The sequence below is a fragment of the Aphelocoma coerulescens genome, chromosome 2 (assembly GCF_041296385.1).
Source record: "Aphelocoma coerulescens isolate FSJ_1873_10779 chromosome 2, UR_Acoe_1.0, whole genome shotgun sequence".
Lineage (NCBI taxonomy): Eukaryota > Metazoa > Chordata > Aves > Passeriformes > Corvidae > Aphelocoma > Aphelocoma coerulescens.
The window spans coordinates 23,183,441-23,208,738 of NC_091015.1; the positions used below are offsets into that span (position 1 = coordinate 23,183,441).

A 25,298-nucleotide genomic window follows, 5' to 3' on the forward strand; every position below is an offset into this window, starting at 1 on the left:
TTGGGATGAGAAGTGGTGGACCATGAAAGTTGGGGCTAGGAGGTGACCTGTACAATAACAGCTCCTGGTGTTCAGCTGTTGTCTGGGTCTAAGCAATCAGTCTTCACTGCTAAGCGACAGTGTGCTCCAGTAAAACCAGAAGACTGTTGAGTTCTCCCTTTCTCTCCAGTTCCCTTTTCCATGTTGGTGCCTTAATTTGCTCTTGTAAGCTGCAAAGCAAGGCAGATTCTTCTCCACTGTAGTGTTATGTGAACTCCTCTTTGCTTTGTTTATAGCAAGTGTCAAAACTAGTTGTTTTGGATTGCTTAATCCCACTCATCAAAATGGGATTGGTTGCTGCTTAGGAGAATCACTTACAAAGTGATGTTTACTAATCTCTTTATGTTGACTTACCTGTGAGCAGTGACTGCTTCATCTTATCCAAAACCACAGTTGTTTCACTGCTGCCCTCTCCTCCTTGTTTTTTGGTTGTCACATATTGTGAATTTCTGTATTGGGTATGCTAAAATTGTGTGGAAGAAGGATGATCTTTACAGCGTTTGTACCATGCATTAAAATGAAGTGTTTGGATCCTTGCCTGAAGGATCCTTACCAAGTGCTTCTACCTTAAAAATGGTTGGCATTTAGATGACAGGAAACCTACAGTTGTTTTCAGCCTGACTGCTACTCTTGAGAGGAGGTATAAATATTGTAGGTGGTTTGAGTGCTCCAAAGCACAAGAACTTGCTTGTAGCTGGCTCATAGACACTGTGGCAGCAGATGTCCTAGAATATTATTAAAGAAATGGATTGGAAAACTAGTGAAACAAGAAGTAGTGAGTCAATTATGGTTCCTTTAAAAAGTGAAAATTACATATTTTGTTAGCTGGTTTTAATTTTCATCTGTACAGTTCCTTAGCTGCCTCTGTCTCATCTAAAATAAGAGGCAAATAAGAACACACTTTTAGAGTAATGTGGCTATTTCTTTTAATATTCAGAAAAAAATATTCATAACCAATATATCTTATTTAATAAGAGCATATTCCTTTTATTCACTGAGAGGGGTTGCAAAGTTGAGAACCGTATTTCTAAATTTAAGTTCATGCAAGAATCTCTGTTTTTGATCCACGGGCTCCCTCTCCTGGTCTGGGAGGTGCTTGGCAACAGGAGCTTGATTAATGCAGAAGGTAAGTGGAAGTTATTTGCAAATTGATTTTGTGACATAGGGTCAACGGTGTCTCCGAACTTCCTCAACGTTTAATGACAGAATTGTGCTCTCTCTAATAGCAATAATGAGATGAACACGGGTGTTGTGATGAATCAGGGTTGCAGGGCCAGGTTTATCTTTTTTAAGTGCCAATTAAGACATATCACAAGGACAGGAAACAATGTGCTGCAAACAATATTTACGAATAAAATCGGTAAATTTGCACATCGAAATAAATATGTGAATGTATACTCTCCAGTTGCTCTGATACTGTCACCTTTGTCACCTTGATGCTGTCTTCACCTGCTACTGATCTTACTGCATCCAAGTTGGACCATTTGCCTGTTGTATTTGATTGTGGAGAAAAATATCTTTGTATTAATATTCTTAGATTAGAAACACATTGTAACATATTGTTAACTGCTAAACAAATTTGAGGCCTTAGACTCATAAAGCAAACCTCCTAGTAAAAACTGTATCTATTTTAGAGGTCACTTACTTTTGCCTCAAGTTTTTAAGCTTATTTCTAAATTTAATTAAATAAATTTCTGGCGGAGTTGAAGAAAAGTATTTTTGTTTTACCTTGCCAGTCTTGCTTCTAAGATTTTTTTTCAACTTGAATTTATCACCATGAACAAATGTTTTCATAGCTTAAGAAACGAAACAAGTATTCTAGAGTGGTGTCCTTCCTTTAATGCTCCTAATTTGCATGTATTTTGAAGCAGTCACAATTAAAATAAATCTCTTCAGTTCCAAATGGTTTGGAGTAGATGTCGTTTTTCACATTTTTTGGACTAAAGATTTTCACGCTAACTTTGGGCTTGCTTCATGCTGATGTAAGTGAGCACAGAATGTAACAGGGACTCAAGATATGCAGCTCCAAAAGAGTTATTCAGATGATCTGCAGTGCAGATAGGGGCAGGGCTGGGAGGGGCTTTCGTACATTGATGACAATGCAAAACAAGCACCAGACTAATGTGAATTACTTTTACTTTAGAATATCAACCTTTTATTCCAGGGTCTGAACTTATAACAAATATTCAAAAGAGTCCCTAGCATTTGCATGCATGTTAGAAATTGAGTGTAAATTTTTGAAAAGAAAGATCCTGCTAGTGAAATATCAAATTCCACAGTTCATTCAGAAATGTAATTCTAGAGCTGTTAATTTAAGTGTTCCTCTTGACTTTACTTAAAGCAAGTCTTGACAGTTATGTGTTATGAAGCAAAAGCAGATTTGGGAGAACTACTTATAGCAGTTCTCTCAATTTAACTACTATTTGTGCCAAGGATATGGAGAGTGAACTTTTCATGCATGCAGAGACTATAAGATGCATGTGAGAAGTGTAAATACTTTGCTGCTGTAAGTTGGTCTAACATACATTACAAGAAAGAGGACAGTTGAAGTGAATAGAAACAAAACATAATGCACAAGTCAGTAAAATCTGTCTCTCCTAAGAATTTACTAATTTTATGTACACTTCAGAATAACAACTGTTTGCTGTGCATTCTTGTTCATGCCACACTCTTGATCGTCCTCTTCACCATCTGTGTAAATCTCCTATCCTGGCATCTATTTGTTATCTGTTTATCTTATTTAAGTTTATAGGGATTGAAGTTATTTCTGAGCTGAATGATCTAGCCTCTGTAACACCAGTGCTCTCAGATAGCTTGATACTTGTCAATGGAAAGTAGCTTTAACATCCATTGGTTAAATAGGCAGCGTGACAGGAGCACAGCACTCCCATCTGGTTTACTGACTCCACTGGTACCTTGGAACTGTTGCAATCATTTAACCTTTTGTACCTTCTTCCTTCTCCCTATCCCCCAATTAAGAAGCGTATTTGATGTTTAGATTGTGCTTTCTACAGTGCTATGACTTGTTAAATCTTTTCCATTAAAGCAATGTGTTTTTTAAAATTTTTTTTGTACAGGTGCTTGGAACACCAAATGAAGATACGTGGCCTGGAGTCCACTCTTTACCCCATTTCAAACCAGGTGGGTTGAAGTACCAAGTTCCTCCACATTCCCTCTCTGGAAATGCATGACAGAGATAATTACACCCCTGACCACAAATGATCAAAATGACCTGGTGTGCATGAACCATAATGCACTTCTGCCAGCTGCTTACTTTTTATCGTGCTCAGGGTGGGGGGTTTTCTTCTGTTTAATTTCTTTGCTTTCTTTTTAATTTTCTTCTGTTTATTACAGTATGAGCTCTGACCTGCTTGCATTCCTCTGCCACTGAGTATTGTACCTTTCAGACTGGTAGTATGCTGATTCTCTAGCCAGGATTACTTTTCCAGCAGTGCACACCACACTTTGATTAATACTAAAGGAAACTAAAGAGTAAAGAGATTGTGAAAGCTGAAGTTATTACTAGATCATCTGTTAGTATCTTCTGCAAAAGTTCAATTTTTTAATGTGTTGTATTTGAAGTTGTCATACTCTATAACCATCCTTGAAAAACTGTTTCACCATCTGATACCTTTTTGTGAGTGGGAGCAGGTTGTCCGCTAGAGACTAGAAGGATGTGGTCAGCTTCATTATGCTATATATGTGTGCATGTTTATCTATGTAATATATATAGTCTTGTGAACTTCTGAGTTGGGATCTTAGAAATAAGTTTTCTTTAAACCTGGCAAAGCAGGTGAATGAGTAGGCAGGAGATGAGGCAGAGGAGTCATAAAGGACAAAGAGATCTAGATAGCTCTCAAAATAAGAGAGGGAGAGAAACAAATATATTGTGGGGCTTGCCCTGATAGAGACACAGAGCCTTGAGAAACAGGAATGCAGACAGCTTTCTTGCACATTACTTTTTAGTCTCTGTCCTACTGCTGACTTACTGCTGCATGGTGAAATCACACTCTAGTGCTCTCTAGTGAATTAGTAAGAAACATCCTTAACAGTCTTTCACTGAAATACTAAATATACTACGGTGTTCTTCCCTTAAACAGTGTGTCATTAAGTTTACAAGCTTTTGTGTTTCTCATTCTTGATACTGATTGAAAGGTGAGCATATATAGAAATCCTTACAGAAATATAGTGGTCTGTAAAAGCAGTCCAAAAACACTGGCTTTAGCAAGAATAGTAAAGAAAAGAAGAAAGCCTGAAGGTGTCAGTGACTGTTCTTTGATTTGGTTTGTTTTTATTCTTCTGTGAGATACAGGAAAATTTTGAACAGTAGATGGCAGCCAAGAAATTTCCCAGTTTCACTTTTCGGTTTGGTTTCCAAGTGTGTCAAGGGATGTGGGTTTATTACCGCAGAAGAACATCAGGAAATAAATCCACTGTAGGCACTTCATTAAATCTAATCTTTATATAGGCATTGTGTTAGAATTTCTATTACTTTCTCCACCCCAGACTATGGATTTTTCTAGCTATGAATACATAATATTTATACAAATGCAGAGTGGGGACAGGAGGAAAGGTGCCTCCAAGACAGAAAATGGTCACTCAGTATTTTCACCATTTCTGCACAGCCTTTGTTCTCTCAGATCCTTTCCACATCTGTGATGTATGTAAATTTGTAAGTCAGAGTAATTACTATTCTTGCTGGCAATCATTTAATCTTTTTAGGGCCTGTTAATGCAAAACGCTGAGCTCCTTAATTCCCTTGCACTGTGGAGGTCTGGGAACACTCAAAAAATAAAATCCCTGTATGTATGTACACATACTGCATTGTGCACTCCCTTTCTACCACCCTATATCCTTGACGACCTTGGTAAAAGGATTTTTTGTTTGTTTTATGGTTCCTCATTTGCTGTTTTTAGAAATAACAGCAATAGAAAGCATCATCTAACTGGACAACCAAAACTGGCTTACATACCCCAAAACTGAGTAATTGGATTTTATGCTGGTAAAGTGTGGAATTGTTTGAGCAGCAAAACACAACCCTCTGGGATCATTCTGGGGTAACAGCATCTAAGGTATGCTCTGCACAAAATGCTCTGACCTATGGGCTGGGCTGGAATGAATACTATTTGCTCAGGCCATTAGGGTCATTGGAGATGTTTGATCAAGGATACCAGGTTCTCTGTTGCTTCTTAAAAATGTGCTTTCCTTCGTGCTGTTCTGTGCACAAAAGCTTTCTGGCTATGGCAAGACTGCTGCATCATCTTCCACAGATGCTCAACCAGCCATGCTCCCCTCCCTGATGGTCTGAAATTGCTGTTATACTCTAGCTTTCCTGACTGTCTTAGGAGCAAAAATTAAAGTTGAAGCTTTAATAATACATTTGACAGTTGGACTCAATGGTCCTTGTGGGTCCCTTCCAACACAGAATATTCTGTGATTCTGTGAAGATGACTTAATCTGTTCCTTTTCTTAGCAAAAGAATGTAGGAAGAATCCTGAAATGTCTTGCCAAACCTGAACCAATTCCATTATTTGTGAGGATATGTTAAATTACTGTGTTTAAACAGTGATACGGAGTTAAGTAACTCCTGTGCTTTGCACGTGTTTGTAAATTTGAAAACTCATAGCTGCTAACAGGAAGTGTGATAAATTGAGAAGTGCAGAGAGCACTGGTGGTGAGGATGTCAATGCTCAGGCAAGGCTTTGATTCTATAAACTTGAGTTGTGTAAGCATAAAACAAAAGCATTTGAACAGAAAGTATCAGTGATAAATGGTTACTATAGTTTAAGAATGCTGAGCACATTAAATACCTGTGGATTTGGGAAGACTATTGAGAGTTGAAACAGAATTTCGTTGTATTTCTTGTTTGCATACAGACTTCAACAACTAATTTTCACACTGTGATTTGATAGGGCACAGTCTTGTGCTGCAGAGAGATAATCCCAGTTTTTTGGGAGAAACATGTCTGAAAAACATGGTATTAGTCTCATCTCTACTACAGTGGCCAAGGGTCTTGATTATTACAGAAAGCAGCCAGTGCTTTAATAACTATGATCTCTGACATCTTAATATGTAGGAACATTTCTGAGCCTGAATAAGAAATATGTTCCTAAGACTAGTTGTGGGTAGCTCTAGGTCATTTAAGCTAACTTAGGTGATTTTAACAGCTTATAATAGTGAAAAAAAAAATCATCATAGTTTTGTTTCCCATTTAAAAAGTCAGAAAACAACTTGTATTTTATCTGCCTGCTTTGAGATTACTTTCTGTCTTACAAATGCTCCAAGTAGTATTTAAGATATTTAAAGCTAAAAGTTGGCCTGGTCTTTGAGCTTTCTCTGTGCCTCAGCCTCCATTCTCTCAGTTTGTATTTGTACCTGTGCACACAGACACACGTACACACTTGTCCTGCTTAGTGAGTTACTTAAGGATAATCTAAATAATGCATTTGAGAGTCCTGAAATACTTCAGGAGTATTTCAGTAACTTTGGGTTACCTCTGTGATTCCCTTTGAAGCTGTTACGGATGCTATAATCTTGAGAGGGTCTTCCTGTAGTCAGGTATTACCAATGAAACCCAGCCATTCTGGATCTGTGAAAGTAAATTATCTGCCCTCAAATAGGAAAACATAGTTTGAGGGAATTGTGAAAAAGTGCTAGTTGCTGATTCAAAAAAATCTTGCTATTTCATCCACAAGAGAAGCCCCACGTTACAGGCTATTGGACAGAAACACTTTAAATGATGAGCATCACCCCCTGGATCTTGGAGAATATGTTTGCACTATTTACTCTTTTGTTGCAATACTTTAGGAAGTATGTAGATTTGCTGAGCTAAAACAGATTCAAACACCAATCATATCACTGGACCTGTATCTCCAGGAATGAAATTAAAGTAAACCTTAACTATGTCTTATCTGTATGAGTAGAGGTGAAGCAGTATTCCAAAAAAAAGCTGCTTCTTTGCCAGTCTTGTGTCCAAGTCGTCCTGAATTTTTGTGCATTATGCTCTTCATTGTTATTAAATCTCCCACTTTTTCTTAGTCTGGAGTCCTATCAACTTTCCCCCTCCAGCCATTTCTCCTTGATAAAGAGTCCTGTCCAAATAATTGAGCAAGATAAGCCTTTGAATATATATCTATGCTTAAGTTTTCACTTTTCTGACATTCTCAGTTAGTGTTTGGGACTGATGCTGTGTAACCTCTATCCTGGGAAGTTAAATAGAAATTTATCAGGAGGTACTTTTGTGAGTAAAGTGGGAGAAGGTAAGATATGGTCACAATAGAAGATAAATGAACTGACCGTGGCAATGAAGAGATAGTAATGGTCAAGGAGAGAAAGAAACTTGTGAGTAAAGTGGAGAAAACATGAGAATGCTTTGTAATGTTCACTGTGCATCATTTTCTTTACAATACTCTTTCTAAGTGAAAGAAAGTTAAATATTTAATCTTGGGCTGATGGTGTAGAAGCCTGAACCACACAATGTTCCACAGACGATCAGTTACAATAGAGAGTAATACACCTGAAAAGGAGCCTTTATGAGACAATGGAAGCATCTGCTGAGCGCTGATTTTTAAAAGAGAATCCCTAAAGCCAGGATGAAAAGAGGTAAGAGAAAGAGTCTCTCCTTAAGGAGAAAGCAGAACACAAAAAGAAACAGTGATAAAAAAGCATTCATAGGAAATACTGCATAACACGGATTTTGCCAGGGACTGACAGGTACTTTGTGGATTTTTAAAAAATCATGAGTCCATGGTGGACAAAACCACTGTGGAGCTGGTGTTCTAACTCAGGAATTCTCCTTTGCTTCCCAGGTGATCAATAAATACTGATTTGATTTAAAAATATGATCTGCCTACATGAATCTTAACAGCTGATTGACAGACAGATTTTTTTTCAAAAGATTAGGTCTTCATTTGGAGTAGGGCTGGACTGGGAGACTGAGCTCCTTTGGCACAAACACATGAACATACTGTGTATGAGAACATATGGCTTTTCAAACTTTCATAGCAGCTTTTCCTACAGAGTTTCTCCAAAGCCTGTCAACATTTTGTTACATGCTAAATCAATATCTTGTTTGTTTACATCTACATTGATGCCAGGGAATATTCCCCGGCGATGTGGGAGACTCTAAACTGTTAGAGCAGCCTCTGGTATGCCTTCAGCTCATGACAATTAGCACTTACAAATAATTAATTCCTGGGCATTAGGAAGCTTACTTAGGGTTAGGAAGTTAGGGTGGGCCAGGGACTGTTCCCTTAAGAAGCTCCCATCTCATTTGTTGGAGGAAGGAAATGGGAGGTGCTGGAGCGGTGCTAGAGGAGAGTGATGATGTCTTGGCCAAACAAAAGTCTCAAGCTCATTTAAATTACTGGTATAGGTGTAGTCTTTGAGAATTTGAGTACTTGAAGAAAGGAGAGCTATTTGTAAAGAATTAATTTTGAATTTCTCCCCTTCTTTTTCTAAAACTAAACTGTATAATTTAGTGTTTCTTCAATCTGTGGCATCCACAACCCATGGGAAGCAGAGTTGTCAGTGTTTTCACCATTCTTTAAACAAAATTACATTAAGCTGAAAAGTTAAAGTAACTTATTATATATGCAGGGGAGGCAGGGTGAGCTCTGCTAAAAGGTGGAACCATTTAATGTAGAACTCCAGTGCTTCAGACAATGCTGGGTATTAAAATTACATTTTCTACTCATGCTCAGGAGGGAGTCTAGAAAACAGCAGCTATTCTTCCTCTTTACACAACCTGTGCTTTTCCAAAGCAAATGGAAGGGAGAAGAGGGGACGGGATGGAGGGGAGGGAGTTGTAATTTTTCTCAAGATGTTTGGCAGACAAAACTCCAAAGTCTAGCTCATTTGATAAAACTCTGATTGTGACTGAACTTTTAAAAACTCTAATTGCACATTAGTGCTGCAAATATTATAGTGCTTGAGAATTTACTTGTCATCATGGACACTTGTCTTTATATCTTTAGCTAACATAATTTGAATAATTTTAGCATTTAATCTTTTCTAAAAATTGTATATGTCTTATATCACAATACAGTGTTAGTCACTTTAGACTTTTAGATTAAATGTAAAGAAAACCCTTTCAAAGATAACATGAATTAGACTTTTCAAAATATTAATTATGGTGATGTTTAAATATTTGCATTTAAGCTAATCACATTTGGTTTTAAATAGAGAAGAACATTAATCAAGGAATGCATATTAGCCATCATGTTTTGATTAACAACATAAAAAATGCCTTGAAGTCAAACTGCATTTTAAGTTCTTTGGTTTAGACTAGAAGCTGATTATCAATACTGTTAAAAAGAAGCTAAAAATCAGAATGTATTCTGCCTCTAATTCCTTCTGTAGCTTTTCTTGCCTATCTTAGGTCCTTTCAAAGCAAACGTGGCAAAGATATAACAGTTCATGTGTTTTTCTGACTGATAAAAGAGGAAAGATCCCTCCTCTTGTTTTATGTCACTTAAAATGCAAGTGCTTATTTTTTCAATTCTCACAGCAGACCAGTATTCCTGCAGTGGTCTGCTAATAAGCTCACTAGTGAGTTCTGCTGAAACTCACTTCTGTTTGAACCTGCTCTTGATGCAGGGCTGTCAGATGGAGCATGTTTATCAGGCAGATAATGATGTTTGCAGTGCAGAACATGTAGGTATATGTGTGGGCACACAAATGCGTATGCATATATAGCAGTGTTGCTGTAGAGTGGCTGTCTAAAGGAAATAAGAAAAAGAAAGAAAAGAAAGAAAGAAAAAGAAAAGAAAGAAAGAGAGAAAGAGAGAAAGAGAGAGAGAAAGAAAGAGAGAAAAAGAGAGAGAGAAAAAGAGGAAGGAAGGAAGGAATTCGGAAGGAAGGAATTCGGAAGGAAGGAATTCGGAAGGAAGGAAGGAAGGAAGGAATTTGGAAGGAAGGAAGGAATTCGGAAGGAATTCAGAAGGAATTCGGAAGGAAGGAATTCGGAAGGAAGGAATTTGGAAGGAAGGAAGGAAGGAAGGAAGGAAGGAAGGAAGGAAGGAAGGAAGGAAGGAAGGAAGGAAGGAAGGAAGGAAGGAAGGAAGGAAGGAAGGAAGGAAGGAATTTGGAAGGAAGGAATTTGGAAGGAAGGAATTCGGAAGGAAGGAATTCGGAAGGAAGGAAGGAAGGAAGGAATTCGGAAGGAAGGAAGGAATTTGGAAGGAAGGAATTCGGAAGGAAGGAATTTGGAAGGAAGGAAGGAATTCGGAAGGAATTCGGAAGGAATTCGGAAGGAAGGAAGGAATTCGGAAGGAAGGAAGGAAGGAAGGAAGGAAGGAAGGAAGGAAGGAAGGAAGGAAGGAAGGAATTTGGAAGGAAGGAATTCGGAAGGAAGGAATTCGGAAGGAAGGAAGGAATTCGGAAGGAATTCGGAAGGAAGGAAGGAATTTGGAAGGAAGGAATTCGGAAGGAAGGAAGGAATTCGGAAGGAAGGAATTCGGAAGGAAGGAATTCGGAAGGAAGGAAGGAATTCGGAAGGAAGGAATTCGGAAGGAAGGAAGGAAGGAATTCGGAAGGAATTCGGAAGGAAGGAAGGAATTTGGAAGGAAGGAAGGAAGGAAGGAAGGAAGGAAGGAAGGAAGGAAGGAAGGAAGGAAGGAAGGAATTAGGAAGGAATTAGGAAGGAAGGAAGGAAGGAAGGAAGGAAGGAAGGAAGGAAGGAAGGAAGGAATTTGGAAGGAAGGAATTCGGAAGGAAGGAATTCGGAAGGAATTCGGAAGGAAGGAAGGAATTCGGAAGGAATTCGGAAGGAAGGAAGGAAGGAAGGAAGGAAGGAAGGAAGGAAGGAAGGAAGGAAGGAAGGAAGGAAGGAAGGAAGGAATTCGGAAGGAAGGAATTCGGAAGGAAGGAAGGAATTCGGAAGGAATTCGGAAGGAATTCGGAAGGAAGGAAGGAAGGAAGGAAGGAAGGAAGGAAGGAAGGAAGGAAGGAAGGAAGGAAGGAAGGAAGGAAGGAAGGAAGGAAGGAAGGAAGGAAGGAAGGAAGGAAGGAAGGAAATACCATTTAATACTGTTAAGTGTAATGGATGAGCTTTCTGGCCAGGCTTTTTCCTTTTTTCCCTAGGCCTTCAAACTGGCTAGGATTTGGCAGCAGTTGTTTTAAGAACATAATTTTTTTGATGCATCCAGTTTGTGAAATCGACTTAGCTCAAGAAATTTCCTTCCTCTTCCTCTGGTTCCATTTTGCAGTTGTTATTCCAATAGCCTTGTTGATGCTGCTGTTTGTGGGGCAGAGTCCTAAAAACTTCCTTGGCAAATGAGGCATTGATTAAGCTGTGCTGTAAGGTCTGAAGCAAAGAGCAGCTCAGATCCTCGTACTGCCAGAAGAATGTTTGAGTAACTGCTCCACTCCCCATCTCTGAGCAGGCTATGTGTAATGCCCAGCAGAACAGCAAGTCCTGGTTCTGAGGCTGGGCTTCTGAGGGTGTGGAAGTGACATGGTAGCCTAGTCTTTTTGGATACTCTTGGGACATTCTGAGAGTAAAAATTATGCTACAGGAAGATCTTGCTACACCTTTCCAGTAACAAATATGAACACTATAGGCTAGCTCTTATTTATGAAGTCCTATACAGGCATCTCTTTACACTGCATTTGATTATAGGCATGCCACTTAGTCAAGATTTGGCTAACTTGGCCTTCTAAGAAGCAAATGGTAAACACTCTAAGGTGCTGTGGGATTTGAACAAAACTAAAAATCTCTTCCTTCTTTTGTTTCACATAAGCAAAAATTGACCATTCACTAGGTGAAATACAGCATCCATGGGAAAAGCCAGCTCTGTAGCAGTAAGACATAGATGCTAGTGAGGCTTATGACTGCATATTTGGGATAAAAATGCAGATGATCAAATTTTGTTTTGTGAATTTGTTCCTGAAAGATTTGCAAATGTTGAAGTATTTGCACTAAGGAAATTAAAATCACACTTTTTACTTTAAATTTCAGATACGCTTACTGTGTTGGTCTTTCAGAGTTTTTATTCAAAATAAACACATATAACAGTAATAATCTAAAAATATTTGAACTCTAGTATATATACCTACAATTTGAACTATAAAAATTCAAGATACATCTGAGATCAAATCCTGCCCTGTACACATACAGTTATTCATGTTTCTTTAATCTCAGCCTGATGAGAGTGAGCAGCTGCCTCAGCAAGATGGTGCACCTTGTGTTTGTGGGAGTGGTTTGCATGTGCTGGAGGATGGCTGGGTGGGTGGGTGATCATGTGAGTGTCTGCATGAAATCCTCACATGTGCATGGTTGCTTTTCAGTTCTGAGGGAGAGGTACTAAGCTTTTGTTTCACAGGGTTTCTTCCACAAGTTTGGACTGAGATTCAGATTGCCAGTACTGCTGCCTCCATGTCAGGCAAAGATTTCTTTATCTCACATACAGCCTTATATTACTGTTCTTTATGAACAAATCAGTGGGAGCTTTTGAAAAACAAATACCAAAGCCATATGCTTGAAAGTATCATAATGATATATGGAAAAGACTCCACTACTGGAATAAGTAGTAAAGTAGGTATGTTTATTCCAGTGCTGGGACACGTGGGGGATAGCTCCTCCAAAGCCATGCGTGCTGACAGCTGCATTCAGCTTGGTATTTATTGGGTTACAAGTTCCATATTCACTGAGTTTCCCAATACACCTCTACATATTCATTGCCTGGCCCTGCCTAGCCTCGCCTCGTGTTACAGTGAGCCCAAAAGTCATTGACATCTGCGTTGCACTTGCACAGTGTCGTCTGGTGGTTGTGGGCAGGGGTCTCTGGGATGAAGTAAGGGTCTTCCTCAGGTGAAGTAAAGGGTCTTCTTCCTTCTGAACTTTTCACCTTGCTTCCCTTCACATGCTCTTTATGTCCCTGGCCCAAGTCCAAACTTCAAGGCTGGTTTAGGTTAGTTTTAGGTTCAAAACCAGGATCTTTGGTCAAGATTCTTTCCCTTTATCAATAGTCTTCTATCTTCTCATCCTGCTTTGGTAGGCACAGTAAGTGTTGAGCAAGCTGTGTGCATTGTTTTTAACAAACAGCTTTTTAGCAAATCATTTAACTTCTGTTTTTCCCCCCTCCCCCTGATTCAATAAAATGTAATTTTGTGCAATTGGTCACAGTCAGATATGTATAGCTTTAGATTTGGTTTTATTACATCCATCGAGCAGACAAAGGCAGTAAAGGACAGAGGCATTCATACAGGTGTATGAGGAATTATAAGGTAGAATTGGGTTGTGAGCTGTAAAACCTGCCTGCCAAGGCACATGGCAGCACTAACGAGCACATGGCGGCACACAGAGGCTTGTCTCCACTGGACCCTGGGGGGAGGAGGTGTCACACAGCAGACCCCTACCCAGAGGAGCCTGCCAGGAGCTGACAGATGAGTGAACAGCAAGTGATCACCCCATAGAAGGAAGTGTGTTGCTAATGTGGCAACATGGGATAGGTCACACCGTATAAGGAAATACAGTGCCTTAGGAAAGTGTATAAAACCAACTCACTCCTTTGAATAAACGATTCAGATTCCCTGCTGGTCTGAGTCTGAGGCTTAATCGCCAGCACAGGTGTGTGAGAGTCATTCACTCTGAAAAGTGACTCAGAAGCAAACTTGGGGATGTAATTGTGAAACTGAATTCCGGTTTTGTGATTAATTGGACACAAGCAGGAGATGCTCATATAAAAGCTGGGAGGTTAAGTTACCTCTTTTTTTGCCTATGTTGGGACTACAAGTTTGGTGGTTTTAGGTATGTAATTTTGTGGTTTCACAGTTTAGGACTTGAGAAACTGCACCATGGTGGAGGAGCTCAAGGACAAGATTATTGTAGCTTCTCTGTTCCGGCAACTCTGAAATCAAAATCAGCTGGTTTCACTGCTTCCTTATTCTCTAAAGGACGAATTCAGGAAAATATTATGAGCTGGTATGTACATGAGGCTGGGCTTAATTAACAAAATAGTCACATCTAATTACCTTGTCCATGAAAGTTAGTAAGACTCTGGTTGGAGCCATGACCATAAAATTATGTAGAAAAATGTGAGCTGTATTTTATCAATGTGTGGTTTCTTTCTGTATAAAGCATGTAAATTGAGGAGCCTCTAATCTGCTTGGAGTAGAGAGGAAAGAGTTGATACCAATAGTTAGGAGAAGCACGGTTTGCAGTCACACAGCATGTTCCATAGAGTTTGAAATTAAGGACCATGGACTAACATTTGCCTCTCTATAGACAGGGTTTTGTCCTCTCCATGTCTTCCCCCCAGTTTTCCCTCTCCCTGCCTGATAAATATGATGTATAAGGTACTTACTTAAAAAGATGTTTAGACTGGAACCATAGACGGCAAAGGAAGATACCTTCACGAAGTTTGTTCTGCTCATATGTGTCCCTTATAGCAGCATTGACATAACTGGTTCCAGTTTATCATTTTTTCAGTAAAAATTCATCTGGCATAGCAATAGTTTTTCAGGTTTTTTGTAGAACTGGAACAGACCTTTGGGCATTAAAGCCTTAAGGCAATTTGGCCAAGTGGATGATTCTGGGGCTTTCCTCCCACAGTAAAAATAGCTTAAATTGATTAAAGTAAACATCTGATAGTCTGGTTAAGAAAATACTTTGTATATGATACTTCTCAAATGTTTTAAGTGGATGTAGCTCTGTTGAAGTCAGTGTTGCTGTGCCAGTTTGAACCAGCTCAGTATCTGACCAAAACATATTGCAGAATGACAGATAAAATCAAAATCTGTCTCTCTCTAGATCTAGGTTACCTTTTCAGCAATGCTTCAAGTCAGTTCAATTCTCTTTCCACCCAGATTTTTCTGCACCGAAATAGATTAATGTGCAAATTTGAAGTTTATTAGCTGAACTCTCGTGTGTTTCTCAGACATGTTGCTACACAGCACTGTCTAGCTGCATTTTGCTTTTCAGTCCTTTGTCATAAATGAATTGACAGTGTTATGGTTGGACAGTTTACTTAAAGAGTATAGAAAGTCTTTATTTTTTTTGCTGTTTTAATGGGTAAGTATCTGTTAGCATACATGTTTTTAATTCCCATTTGCAAACTAAAATTGAAGGGTTGTAGTCATGTAGCTTCCAGTTTCCAGTACACTTGGCACACATATGTAAAAGGGAGTGATCTCATTTTTTTAACTGCAACAGTATGGTTAAAGCAACAAAGCTTGTCAATGTGAAGTGGCCTGCAGACAGTTTGCAGGCCTACTGATTATGAGTAACTTCCAGTAGTGAAGTCAATGAGATTTGAAGCTTCTGCATTTGTCTTCTTAGTTAAAGGGGAAAAAAAAAGTATAAGAAAGAAAATCAAAGCATCCACATTGATGCTAGGATTTTGCTTCTGCCTTGGTTTTGGCATCTTTAGAACTGACTGTGTATGAAGTGTACATGACAGCTTTAGAAATGATACAAGCAAGTGTACAAATACAGGAATTTGAACACAACTCTTTCAAAGTTACATTTACAGCTGTTTTCTACAGTGAGATGCATGCATATCTGTGTGCATATATATAAAAATTACTATTGTGACTGTGCAGTGGGTCTATTAAATGTCATGCACATGGGTGGAGAGGAAGCAATTTTTTTTTTTTTTTTTTTTTTAGATTTTATGGAGTATTTTGTAAGTTTAGAACTTCTTCACAGCAACTAATGCAATCACTTTAGGGTAGTTGGCCATGGTGTGTACCAGTCTACATGGCAGGATTTCTGTGCAACAAGTCTCCATGGAAAATGTTGAATTCTCCAGCTGAACTGCGTTTGTTGGTACCTGGGACGCACTGAGCTCCTGTTCAAAAGGCTAATGAAGGACTGGCCCTTCATTTCTGCAGCAGCTTACATAGCATCTTCCTTTTTCAACTAGAGTCCTACTGCAGGTCAAGCATATTCTTGGATATGAGAGGGAAAGTACTTCTATCTGAACTGAAGAACTTAATGTTTGAGTAAATAAGCTGTCATTGCACTTGTTACTTCTGCTCATTATTTATCTGTATTCTTTAGAAAATAGACTCTTATGTGGCCATCATGTTCCATGTGCCCCTGTGTGTCACAGAGACCCACACTTACTCTAATGCTTCCTGAGAAGCATAAAAATATCACAGTGAGGCTGTAGAGAATTGTATTTGTCATGAAGAATAAAAAATTACTAGATTTCAGGCTTCTTTTTTTCCCCTAGCAGTCAAAAACTACTTTAGAAATAATTGTAAAACTTTCCATTTCTGGGGATGCCACAGTAAATGAGCTTTAGGTCATGCTGATTTGGTTTAACAATTTGGGGGCTTTTTTTGGTTTTGGTGTTTTGTTTTGTCGTTCCCTTTGTTTATATGGCAGTTGCTTGTAGGTTAGTTTTCTTTCCTTGTCTTAGGACTTGAGCTGCAGGAGATACATAGAAATGATGAAATTATGAAAATTGACAGTAAAGAAATATTTAAAAAAAATAAATCCTAGGTTTAGTGAAGTAACTGAACATACCTCTTTTTCTTACAGAACGGTTTACACAGTATGGCCCTAAAAACCTTAGACAAGCATGGAATAAGTAAGTATTTTTTTTTTAATTGCACTTTTGACTCTTCAAGAGTATGCTGAAGTTATCATATCTAACTTAGAATGGCTCTATTCTTTTCAAATAAGCCAGATTTGAATTGCCAGTTACTTGTAAATAGGAAGAAACTGCATAGCATTGTATTTTCTTCTTGGGGGTGTTAGTGGGCAAGTGTATTGAGCTCATGGAGGAATGCAGTGTTATCGCTTTGGGCCATCAGTTTTGAATCTTTTTTTCTCTGTTCATCTATAAAAATTAGGAAACTTTTAAATAATATGTTTCTAATCCACTTTTGAGTGTTGTTTCTACATTGCCTGTTGCCAGGTCATTGCTGTGAGCTGCTGACCATACTGCTGTAATCTTAATTATCATGAATGAAAAGAATCAATGTAAATTCACCCCACTTTTTTTTTTTTTCCTTTCAATGTTTCCTGAATTTGTTCACATTTACATCAGATGGACATTGATATAAAAGTATTATGCTCAAAGTCCAGAAAGGTTACCTGATGAGTATTCAGATTGAATACCACATTTCTAGGATTATTCCAAGTAATCATCTGTGTAAAGTTTGCCACAAGATTTCTCAACACATGTAGAATCTTTGTAGACAGGATATTTGGACTGCACTGTCTTGAGCAATTAATAGTTTTTATATTTTGAAGAAAGCATACAGAGTTTGAGTTGGATGATTGCAGCTCTGTCAATAACTTGTCTTGCCAGAAAAACTGTTAGAATTTTTCTCCACTCTCTTTTGATCAAAAATTTTACAACAAGGTTAATCCTTTGCTGCACCAGCATTGTTATTTTCTTTCTGGTACTAATTCAAAATTTTATTTTTGCTACTAACTGGCTGTCTTGTTGGTAGTTTACCAGGGAGTTCAAGAGATAAACCATCAGGAGACTGTAACATCTCCAAGTTCACCACTGAAATTGAAGATACAAAATGTTTTGGTGAAGAAACTTCCTTGTTGTAAAGGAAGAAAGTTATTGATAGAGTAGAAATCCAAATGTTTTTTCAATATCTTAATTTATTAGCAATGAAATGTGTCTACAACAGCAAAATCCATAGCATGGTCACTTCTCCAAAATGTGATTAGGTTTATTTTCACTTTGCTGTTCTACTACCTTCTTCTCTATCTGCTCCTCCCCAAACCCATTTGGTCCAGTGTTTTCATTAAAAAACCAAAACAACAGCTTTTGAAATTGTGGTTCACTGAAGGAGGAATCTCTTAATGTAGCAGGATTGCTGTTAAAATTAGGTGTTAGTTGTTGAATGTGATACCATCAATGTTTGTCCTTTGAGTCAAAACCTGTACTTCTGTAGTGCAAGGCATCTTCCATGACCCTGTAACTCACTTTGCAGTACTATTGGGTCCTCATTGGTTAGCAGTAACTTCCCCATTCCTGCAATGGGAAATAAAGGAGGCACTGAAACCAGTTCAGGCCTCCACAAAGGTTGTGTCACCAGCCTGCATTAATTGACTTTCAACAGCTTTTAGAAAAGTTCCTGGCTTGTCCAGTTCAATCTAGGAGCCTAATTTGGTGGCTTTCATGGATGAGTCCATCTCCTGTTTACTGCAGAGCGAACAACAGGAAGATTAGCTCCACTTATAAATATCTTTTTGTAAATATCTCTTTTGTAAACATCTCAGACTATTTTGCCAATTGTGATCCTTGCACCTTAAAATGTTTGACTCTACCTCAATCTTACTGCTTGGAATACAATTCAATTTCCTGAAAGTCACAGCTTTCCTTTTGGTACTCGCTTGAAAACAAACCAGTGGGACCAAGTCAGAATAACAATTTAATGGGGAAATTAAAGAAAAGGAGAAACTAAAATAAAACACTGGTTCAAACTGACAGAGTCAAGATACAACCTGAGTCCCTGTTAGGCAGGGTGGTGGTAGCAGTCTGGTAGAATGGTGGCTGCAGTCCTCTGAAGAGGTGATCCTGTAGAAAAGGGTCTGCTCCTCCTCAGAAGGTCCAGTGGTGGCTGTGTAGCTCCTGTCCTCTGGAAATCCAGTGGGAAGGTTATCTCTGGTGTTCAGACTCTCAGATTATATCCACGATGGGATGCTTGGTTCCTCCCTCTGGGTGGAGCATCTCACAATGGGGTAATGAGTCACGAGGCCAAGTGTTGATTAGGCTCGTTAACAGAAGATAGTCCGGAGGGAGTTATCTCTGAGTCATGCAGCAGGACAATGATGGGCCATTAACAGCAAGATAGTCTGGGGGGAGGAGGCAAGGAAACACTGCCCCACCTGATTTCCACAGCTCATGAGGATGGTAATAGAATACACTGCAACCCAGGACACTTTTAAAAATTAAGTCACTATAATTGTCTGTATTCTGTCCTTTTACAATCACAAAAATTGCAAATTGATTTTTTTCTTTAAAAATAGTTAAAGGAATCCAAAATCTTGGAAGAAGCAATTATATTATAACATAGGCAATTAGATCTGGATTGGGAAAGAAGGACAAGGAAATGAATATTGATTTGAATATGTTTGCTTGGAGGTATATATTTGCCTAAGTAATGTGAATAGATACTGGCATGCTACTCCATCCATCCTGCAGGCCTGGACTGAAGGTTTTTTTCTGTATTTTAACAGCAGTTAGACTATTAAAATACAGCAGTTATGTATTAATAAGTACAATAATTGGTTTGAATTTGAAAAAGTTGATATCTTATATTTCCTTCGAGACCATTGCATGAAATTTCTCTTTTCATAAAACACACAAAAAAAAGAACAAAACCTGATTTGCTTAAAACAGCCCCAGTCTCTGAGATTTCATAATTGACACAAGTTCTGATCACATCACAGGCTGACTCAAATAAGACCAGAGCTTTCTAAATTCTATGAAACCTCTTCAAAAATATTTATACATTTTCAATGCTCTGTGCACAAAGGATTTGCAATTTTTCAGCATAAATGAAGGGATTGAAAGACCGAAAGCAATGACAATACATAGAGTTCAGTGCTTCATGTGTGTATTTCTACTATAATAGGAAATATTCAGTGCCTCAAAATTATGTATCATTTACATTTGAAATGTAAAGGGCTTTCTCTTTTTCCAGTGTAAATCTTTATCTGTGTGCTGTATTAGAGTGCTGTTTGCTTGCACAGCTGTAGTTAAGGATGTATAAACATTTCCGTTTCAGACATCATATTCCCAGGGGTTTATAATCCAGCTGTAAAACTTAACACATGGATAGACTGATTCATTCTACAAATTTTCTTTCTTTCTTATCATGTTTCAAAAAGCAGCAATCTCCAGTCTTAAATTAAAAAACCTTTTTAACTTCCTGATTTAATTTGTGGAAGATTTTTGGTGACACAAAATATGTCACATACATAATTGTTTTAAGGGCAATGAACATGAGACCTGAGATGGGGAGAAAACGTATAGCCTTTTGTTTTTAAATATGCATTGGTTTTGGTACAGATCTACTTCCTCTCAGCATCTTAGTAGCCTTGAAAGATATTCCTTAAAGAGCATTGTTTATGGTCTTGTAAGGATTTACATGTAAACTTAAACATCTCTTGAGGTGAAGTCCCATTACTGCATTTTATAGGGGGGGAATTGCGTTACAAAAAAAAATAAAGAATTTTCACACAGAAACTGCCATAGAAACTGTACAACAGTGACATTGAACTTCATGCTCCCGGATTGGAAGAGAACACCTTTAATTTTCTAAACACAATTAAGTTTCACTATCTCCTGTTTCATCTCTCAGGCACAGGCTGGTCCTTTATCTTGTTTATATTTATGTCTTGAGGTCATGGCATGTAAGGGTGAGAATATGGGTTTAGAAGCCTTCAAAGAGGCTTTTACCTCAAAATGTACATTGTAATGCAATTTATGTAAGGGAAGCTTAGCAGAAGAAGAATAATACTCTTCCAATATCTACAGAGACAGCTTCATGTCTGTAAGGCAGAAGGAAGAGATGCAGAAAACTCCAACCCCAAACCTTCCAAAAAGTCACAGATAGTATTTTGAGGGCAAAATAATTGCACCTGACCAACATCAGCTTCCATGAGATGATTTTAAAGGCAGAGCAAGACAATGGAACAATATTGGACACAAGTCAATTGCTCTTTAATTCCTGGTCTAACTGCAAATTAGTTAAAAACATGGAATTTAACAGCAATTACAAGTGAAACCCAGCAGGATCATTATATAAGTTGGATCCCTAAAACTCTTAAAATATAATTGTTTAACATTAGAGGCTACTTTTGGGAAGTGTTTGAGGGAAATAATATAACTTCCACTTACAGTGAATTAAGTTCTTTGGAGACTTCAGCACTGAATTTCTTTACTGGTTGTCAAACTACCTAAAGAGAGTATTTACTAGGTAAGATAGAATCTATAGATTTTGTAGTAATGCTTATAAAGTTAAGAAACAAAACTTGCATTGATGTTTGCTTCTAGTGCGAAGCTTCACCTACATAGCATGACATAACATACTGTGGAATGTAATTATAAAATACTGGTCTAAAAAGAACTAAGATGTGGTAATCTGATCTTCCTATAGAGTTCATAATGAATTATATTTTCACCTTTTTTCCTGAACTTTTCTGTTCAATTATCTCTACACAATAAAAACCAAGAACAGCTCTGCCTTCAGAATGCAATGCAACCGCTTTCAATTTGCAAAAGCTTCTCCACAATAATAAACCCTTACAGAAGAATAACAAAAGAGAACTAATTATCTTTGTGTATATTTGGTAGGATATAAAAAGCTTTTTCAGATCCTTCTGCCATAATGGGCTGTATTGTGAGAAATTAGGTTGGAAAGAAAAGGTGCAGTTGAAAACAAATTCTACTCTGCATAAATAGGACTACTACTTTGTAATTCCCCAAAATGGCTGTATTTATTATATAAATAACACTTTATTCTCACAGCCAGTCCCACTGCTGAGGATTTCTTCCTTTAACAAGATGGCCTCTGTACTTGAGACCTCCCTTTCTGAGGCCAGGGTGTTTAAAAGTTGCATTCCAGGATGGACTGGCCTATTTTGGGACTGTTATTCAGTGAAAACTTCCAAAAGAAAGCAAGGTGAAAGGAGACAAGTCCACGTAGCTTGAGTCTTTACTTTGTTTCAAGCATGGCACAGACTATGGAATTGCTTAGAGCTGAGACTTGGGAATCATTTTTGGTTTGGGATTCTGTTGTTTGGGTTTTTCAGAAAATCTTTGCCTTAGTTGGGTTTTGATTAAAGAAAAAGCACTCTTCTAATTGTCACATTTATCTCTTCACCTCCTGCCCCTACACCAGCATTGCTCATTGTAACATGGTCTGTAGTACCACTGAAGGAAAACGCAAGCTCTCCAGCACAACAGAAACAAAAAGCTTTAGTGTTGTCGTTGTGGAAACCTTTCTGATGGACAAACCCAAGAAGCAATAAGGATTTCAGGCAGTTCCGAGCAGAGGTGGGCTGGCTGTGTGCTCCGTGTGCACTGTGAGCACGTCGCTGGGGTGCTAGGGCCATGAGCGACCACGGATCATGCTCGGGGAGCAGGGATGGAAACTGAACACAAAATGAAAATACTTTTTAGAAGTATTTGTAATGTAGAGGCATATATTTGCCTCTGCCTCCTGAAGGTTTGCAGTGATACTGCTGCACTGGAAACAAGAAACATTTCGTATTTTCCGAGTTTTTCCCTATTTCCCACAACTAGCCGGTTGCCCGAGGGGCCTCGGGACGTGTCAAGACGACCCCTGCGGCAGAACGCGGCGTGTGCAGCCCCCACCCGCCCCCCGTGCCCCCCGTTCCCCCGTGCTCCCCGTTCCCCCGTGCCCCCCGTTCCCCCGTTCCCCCGTTCCCCCGTGCCCCCCGTTCCCCCGTTCCCCCGTGCTCCCCGTTCCCCCGTGCCCCCCGTTCCCCCGTTCCCCCGTGCCCCCGTGCCCCCGTGCCCCCCGTGCCAGGCCGGCCGCTCCCGCCGCTGCAGTGCCGCGCTGCCCGCGCCAGGGGGCGCTCGGAGCCGCGCGGGAGGGCGCGAGGGCGGCCCAGCAGCGCCTTTTGTTTATTTCGCTGCTTAGTGGGGTTTATTAAATTAATTTCAGGGTGGTGGAAGCTGCTTGTTTGCACTTAAGCGCCTTTTCTTGTGCCCACTTAGCGCTGTTTTCTGTGCGCGTAGCACCGCGCGGGGCTGAGCTGCAGGCGGCGGGGCTGAGCCCACGCGCGCTGCGGGGATTGTCGTGGTACGGAATTACAGGATGCTGATTGAAGCCAAGCGCTGAGAAAGATCTCTGCAATTGCTCCATTTATCCTCTCGCCAAGCTGAAAAATCCTTTCTGATTTATATTCCACTCTCTCTTTCAAATTGGAGAAACCACAGTGTTAAAATGTTATACCTTTTAAAACTTCGGGGGAAGACAATTCCTAAGTGACCTCATTGATACAATGTTTATCCTGACAGTCAATTTATTTTTGCTTTATTCTAAATTCCCCCTCTTTTGTGTTGCTAAGCTTTAGGTATTGTGTTACATCCTCTTGTCCCAGTTAAAAATACTAATAAGCTTCCTAAACTGAACCACAAAAGCTTTTGTCATTTTTGTTTCAGTGTACTAATAACTCTATGCTGCTTCATTACTAAAATTACATTGTTACTGCCCTGTACCTTTCCCATCCATGGCAGTAGTGAAAATACCACCCCAATGTGCATGGATGTTCTTTGTTGTTTTCTGCAACATTTAATTCAGTATCTGGCATTGGACTAGAGTTTGTGGGCATTATTAACTCTGGACCTACCCATATTTGGGGTTATTTTTCTGTGGAAATAATTGTTTGTAGTGTTCTATGCTCTTGTTTTTAGATTTTCTGCCCACATATCCCACTACTGTTAGTTTCTTTGTACTAATGTCTTCGTCTTTTGTGGTGATTTCAGCATTTAGTGTCATCTAAGGGTTGATTCGGTATGCAGGGTATCCCTTAGTCCAGGTCATTAATAAAGATGTTAAATAAAACTGTGACTAACGCTAATCCCTCTGGCACACAGCTGGACACTTCCCTTCCAACTCAGCACATTGCCACTCATCATTACCCTTTGCTTATAGTCTGTCTGCCAGTTTTCAGTCTATGAGATAGTGTATCACATCCCAGCTCTTTGGAGTTTGTCCAAAGAGCAAGATTTTTTAATAGAAATTGCTGCAAATGTTATCTTTTGTTGTTTTGTTCCACCAATTATTAAGTCCACTTGAAAAAAAAATAAACATATCTGGTGTCTTATTCATTAGTCACCTCTTCTTTTGATTGCCATTCTGTCTTATTTCTTCTGAAATCTAATTTTGCTTCCATATTGTCTTTCGTTTCTGTTGTCTGTATTTCCCTTCTTTGTGTTTTCCTGTGTCAATGTCCAACAAATATTTGCCAAGATTCTCTTATTTGAAAACCAGAAAGGAAATATGGGCATATATTTATATTTTTTTAAGTCTAGTACCATACTGTAGAATGCAGAGCAAAATTAGGCAGTATTACAGTAACTTATCTACAGTAATAAGCCTATGAAGAGAAATGAGGAAAGAGAACTAGCTTTTCTTGTGTAGAATTCCTGGAGAGACTTTTAAAAGATGCCTTGCATTTGTTTGCTATCCTCACTAATTCCCTAAGAATTCCTTAGGATATTGAGACGTATATCAGATAGACATGTTTATTTGGTGCTTCCAGGTATGATTTTTTTTTCAATAGATGTTCTTCATTGACGTTTTTGAGTACTTTCTGATCAACTCTTCAGCTGTTCTTTCTCCTTATGCATTTCTACATGCCAATGTTTTATTAATTTCTCAGAATTATGTTTTTGGTAGTCTGTTACTCATATGTTGCCATAGTGTCTGTGTTCATTTCTTGGTTTGAAGTCTAATACTTTCTGATCAGAGGCACCAGGCATCATTATATCCTCACATTCTGAATTCTACCCTCTTGCTTGAGTTCTGTACTGTTGGCTTATCTGCTGAAATTCTTCTCCAGATAATGACATTGCTGACAAAATTGAGTCTCTGAGATGTGTTTAAAAATATTTTTCTAAGGAATTGAAGACATACTGTTAAGACAGTAATATAAATGAAGTAGACCTTACTGCTGGCTCTCTCATTATTTGTATGTAGCTATTAAAGGCAAGATTCTTCCAAAAGGAGAGTGAAAATGATAGGCAACTTGAGAACTGGGTTGGCATTCAAAAGTGCTTACTGCTAAGCAACTGCTCTTGGCTTATGTGGCTTGATATTATCCTCTGCTGTTTGTTCTCTATTACAGATCATTTTTCTTCAACTGAACAGTTCCTTTGATTCTCATCTTAGGGTCTCAGAAATGTAGATAATTTTGAGAGATGGTGCAGACAGGCAATAAGAATAAAAATATGAATAATGTTCCTGGGTTTTGTCACCACTGTAGATGGCTTAAGCCAATCTCAAAACTAATGCTGTTTGTCTCTGTTGCCAGCCAGAGACTTATGACAATAGTTAAGATTTCTGCAGTGATATAACATTGTAAATTATCTTTGCCTTAGGCAAATACTTATTTTTCTGACTTTAATGAGGATCTCATATGGGGGTTTTATTGTAATTTTGACCACTGCCTTTTCCCTGGTAGGATCACAGGTATTCAGGTATTGCCATTCATGAGCATCTCCTGGTACTGTCTCTCAAAATTCATTCAAGAAAATATTAATCACTTCCTTTCCTGCATTTTTGGTTGTGTTGCTTCATGTCTC

At 38.8% G+C, this 25,298-nt stretch overlaps 1 protein-coding gene across 4 annotated transcripts in view; it reads left to right on the forward strand.

Annotated features, from left to right (window-relative positions):
* The window catches only part of CDK14 (cyclin dependent kinase 14), a 334,987-nt gene that overhangs the window by 227,877 nt on the left and 81,812 nt on the right, over positions 1-25,298 (forward strand). For all 4 annotated transcript variants that reach the window (XM_069006789.1, XM_069006790.1, XM_069006792.1 and 1 more), the window contains 2 exons: positions 3,117-3,180; positions 16,529-16,577. In XM_069006789.1, coding sequence (XP_068862890.1) covers positions 3,117-3,180; positions 16,529-16,577 — 113 coding nt within the window. The remainder of the gene's footprint in view (positions 1-3,116; positions 3,181-16,528; positions 16,578-25,298) is intronic.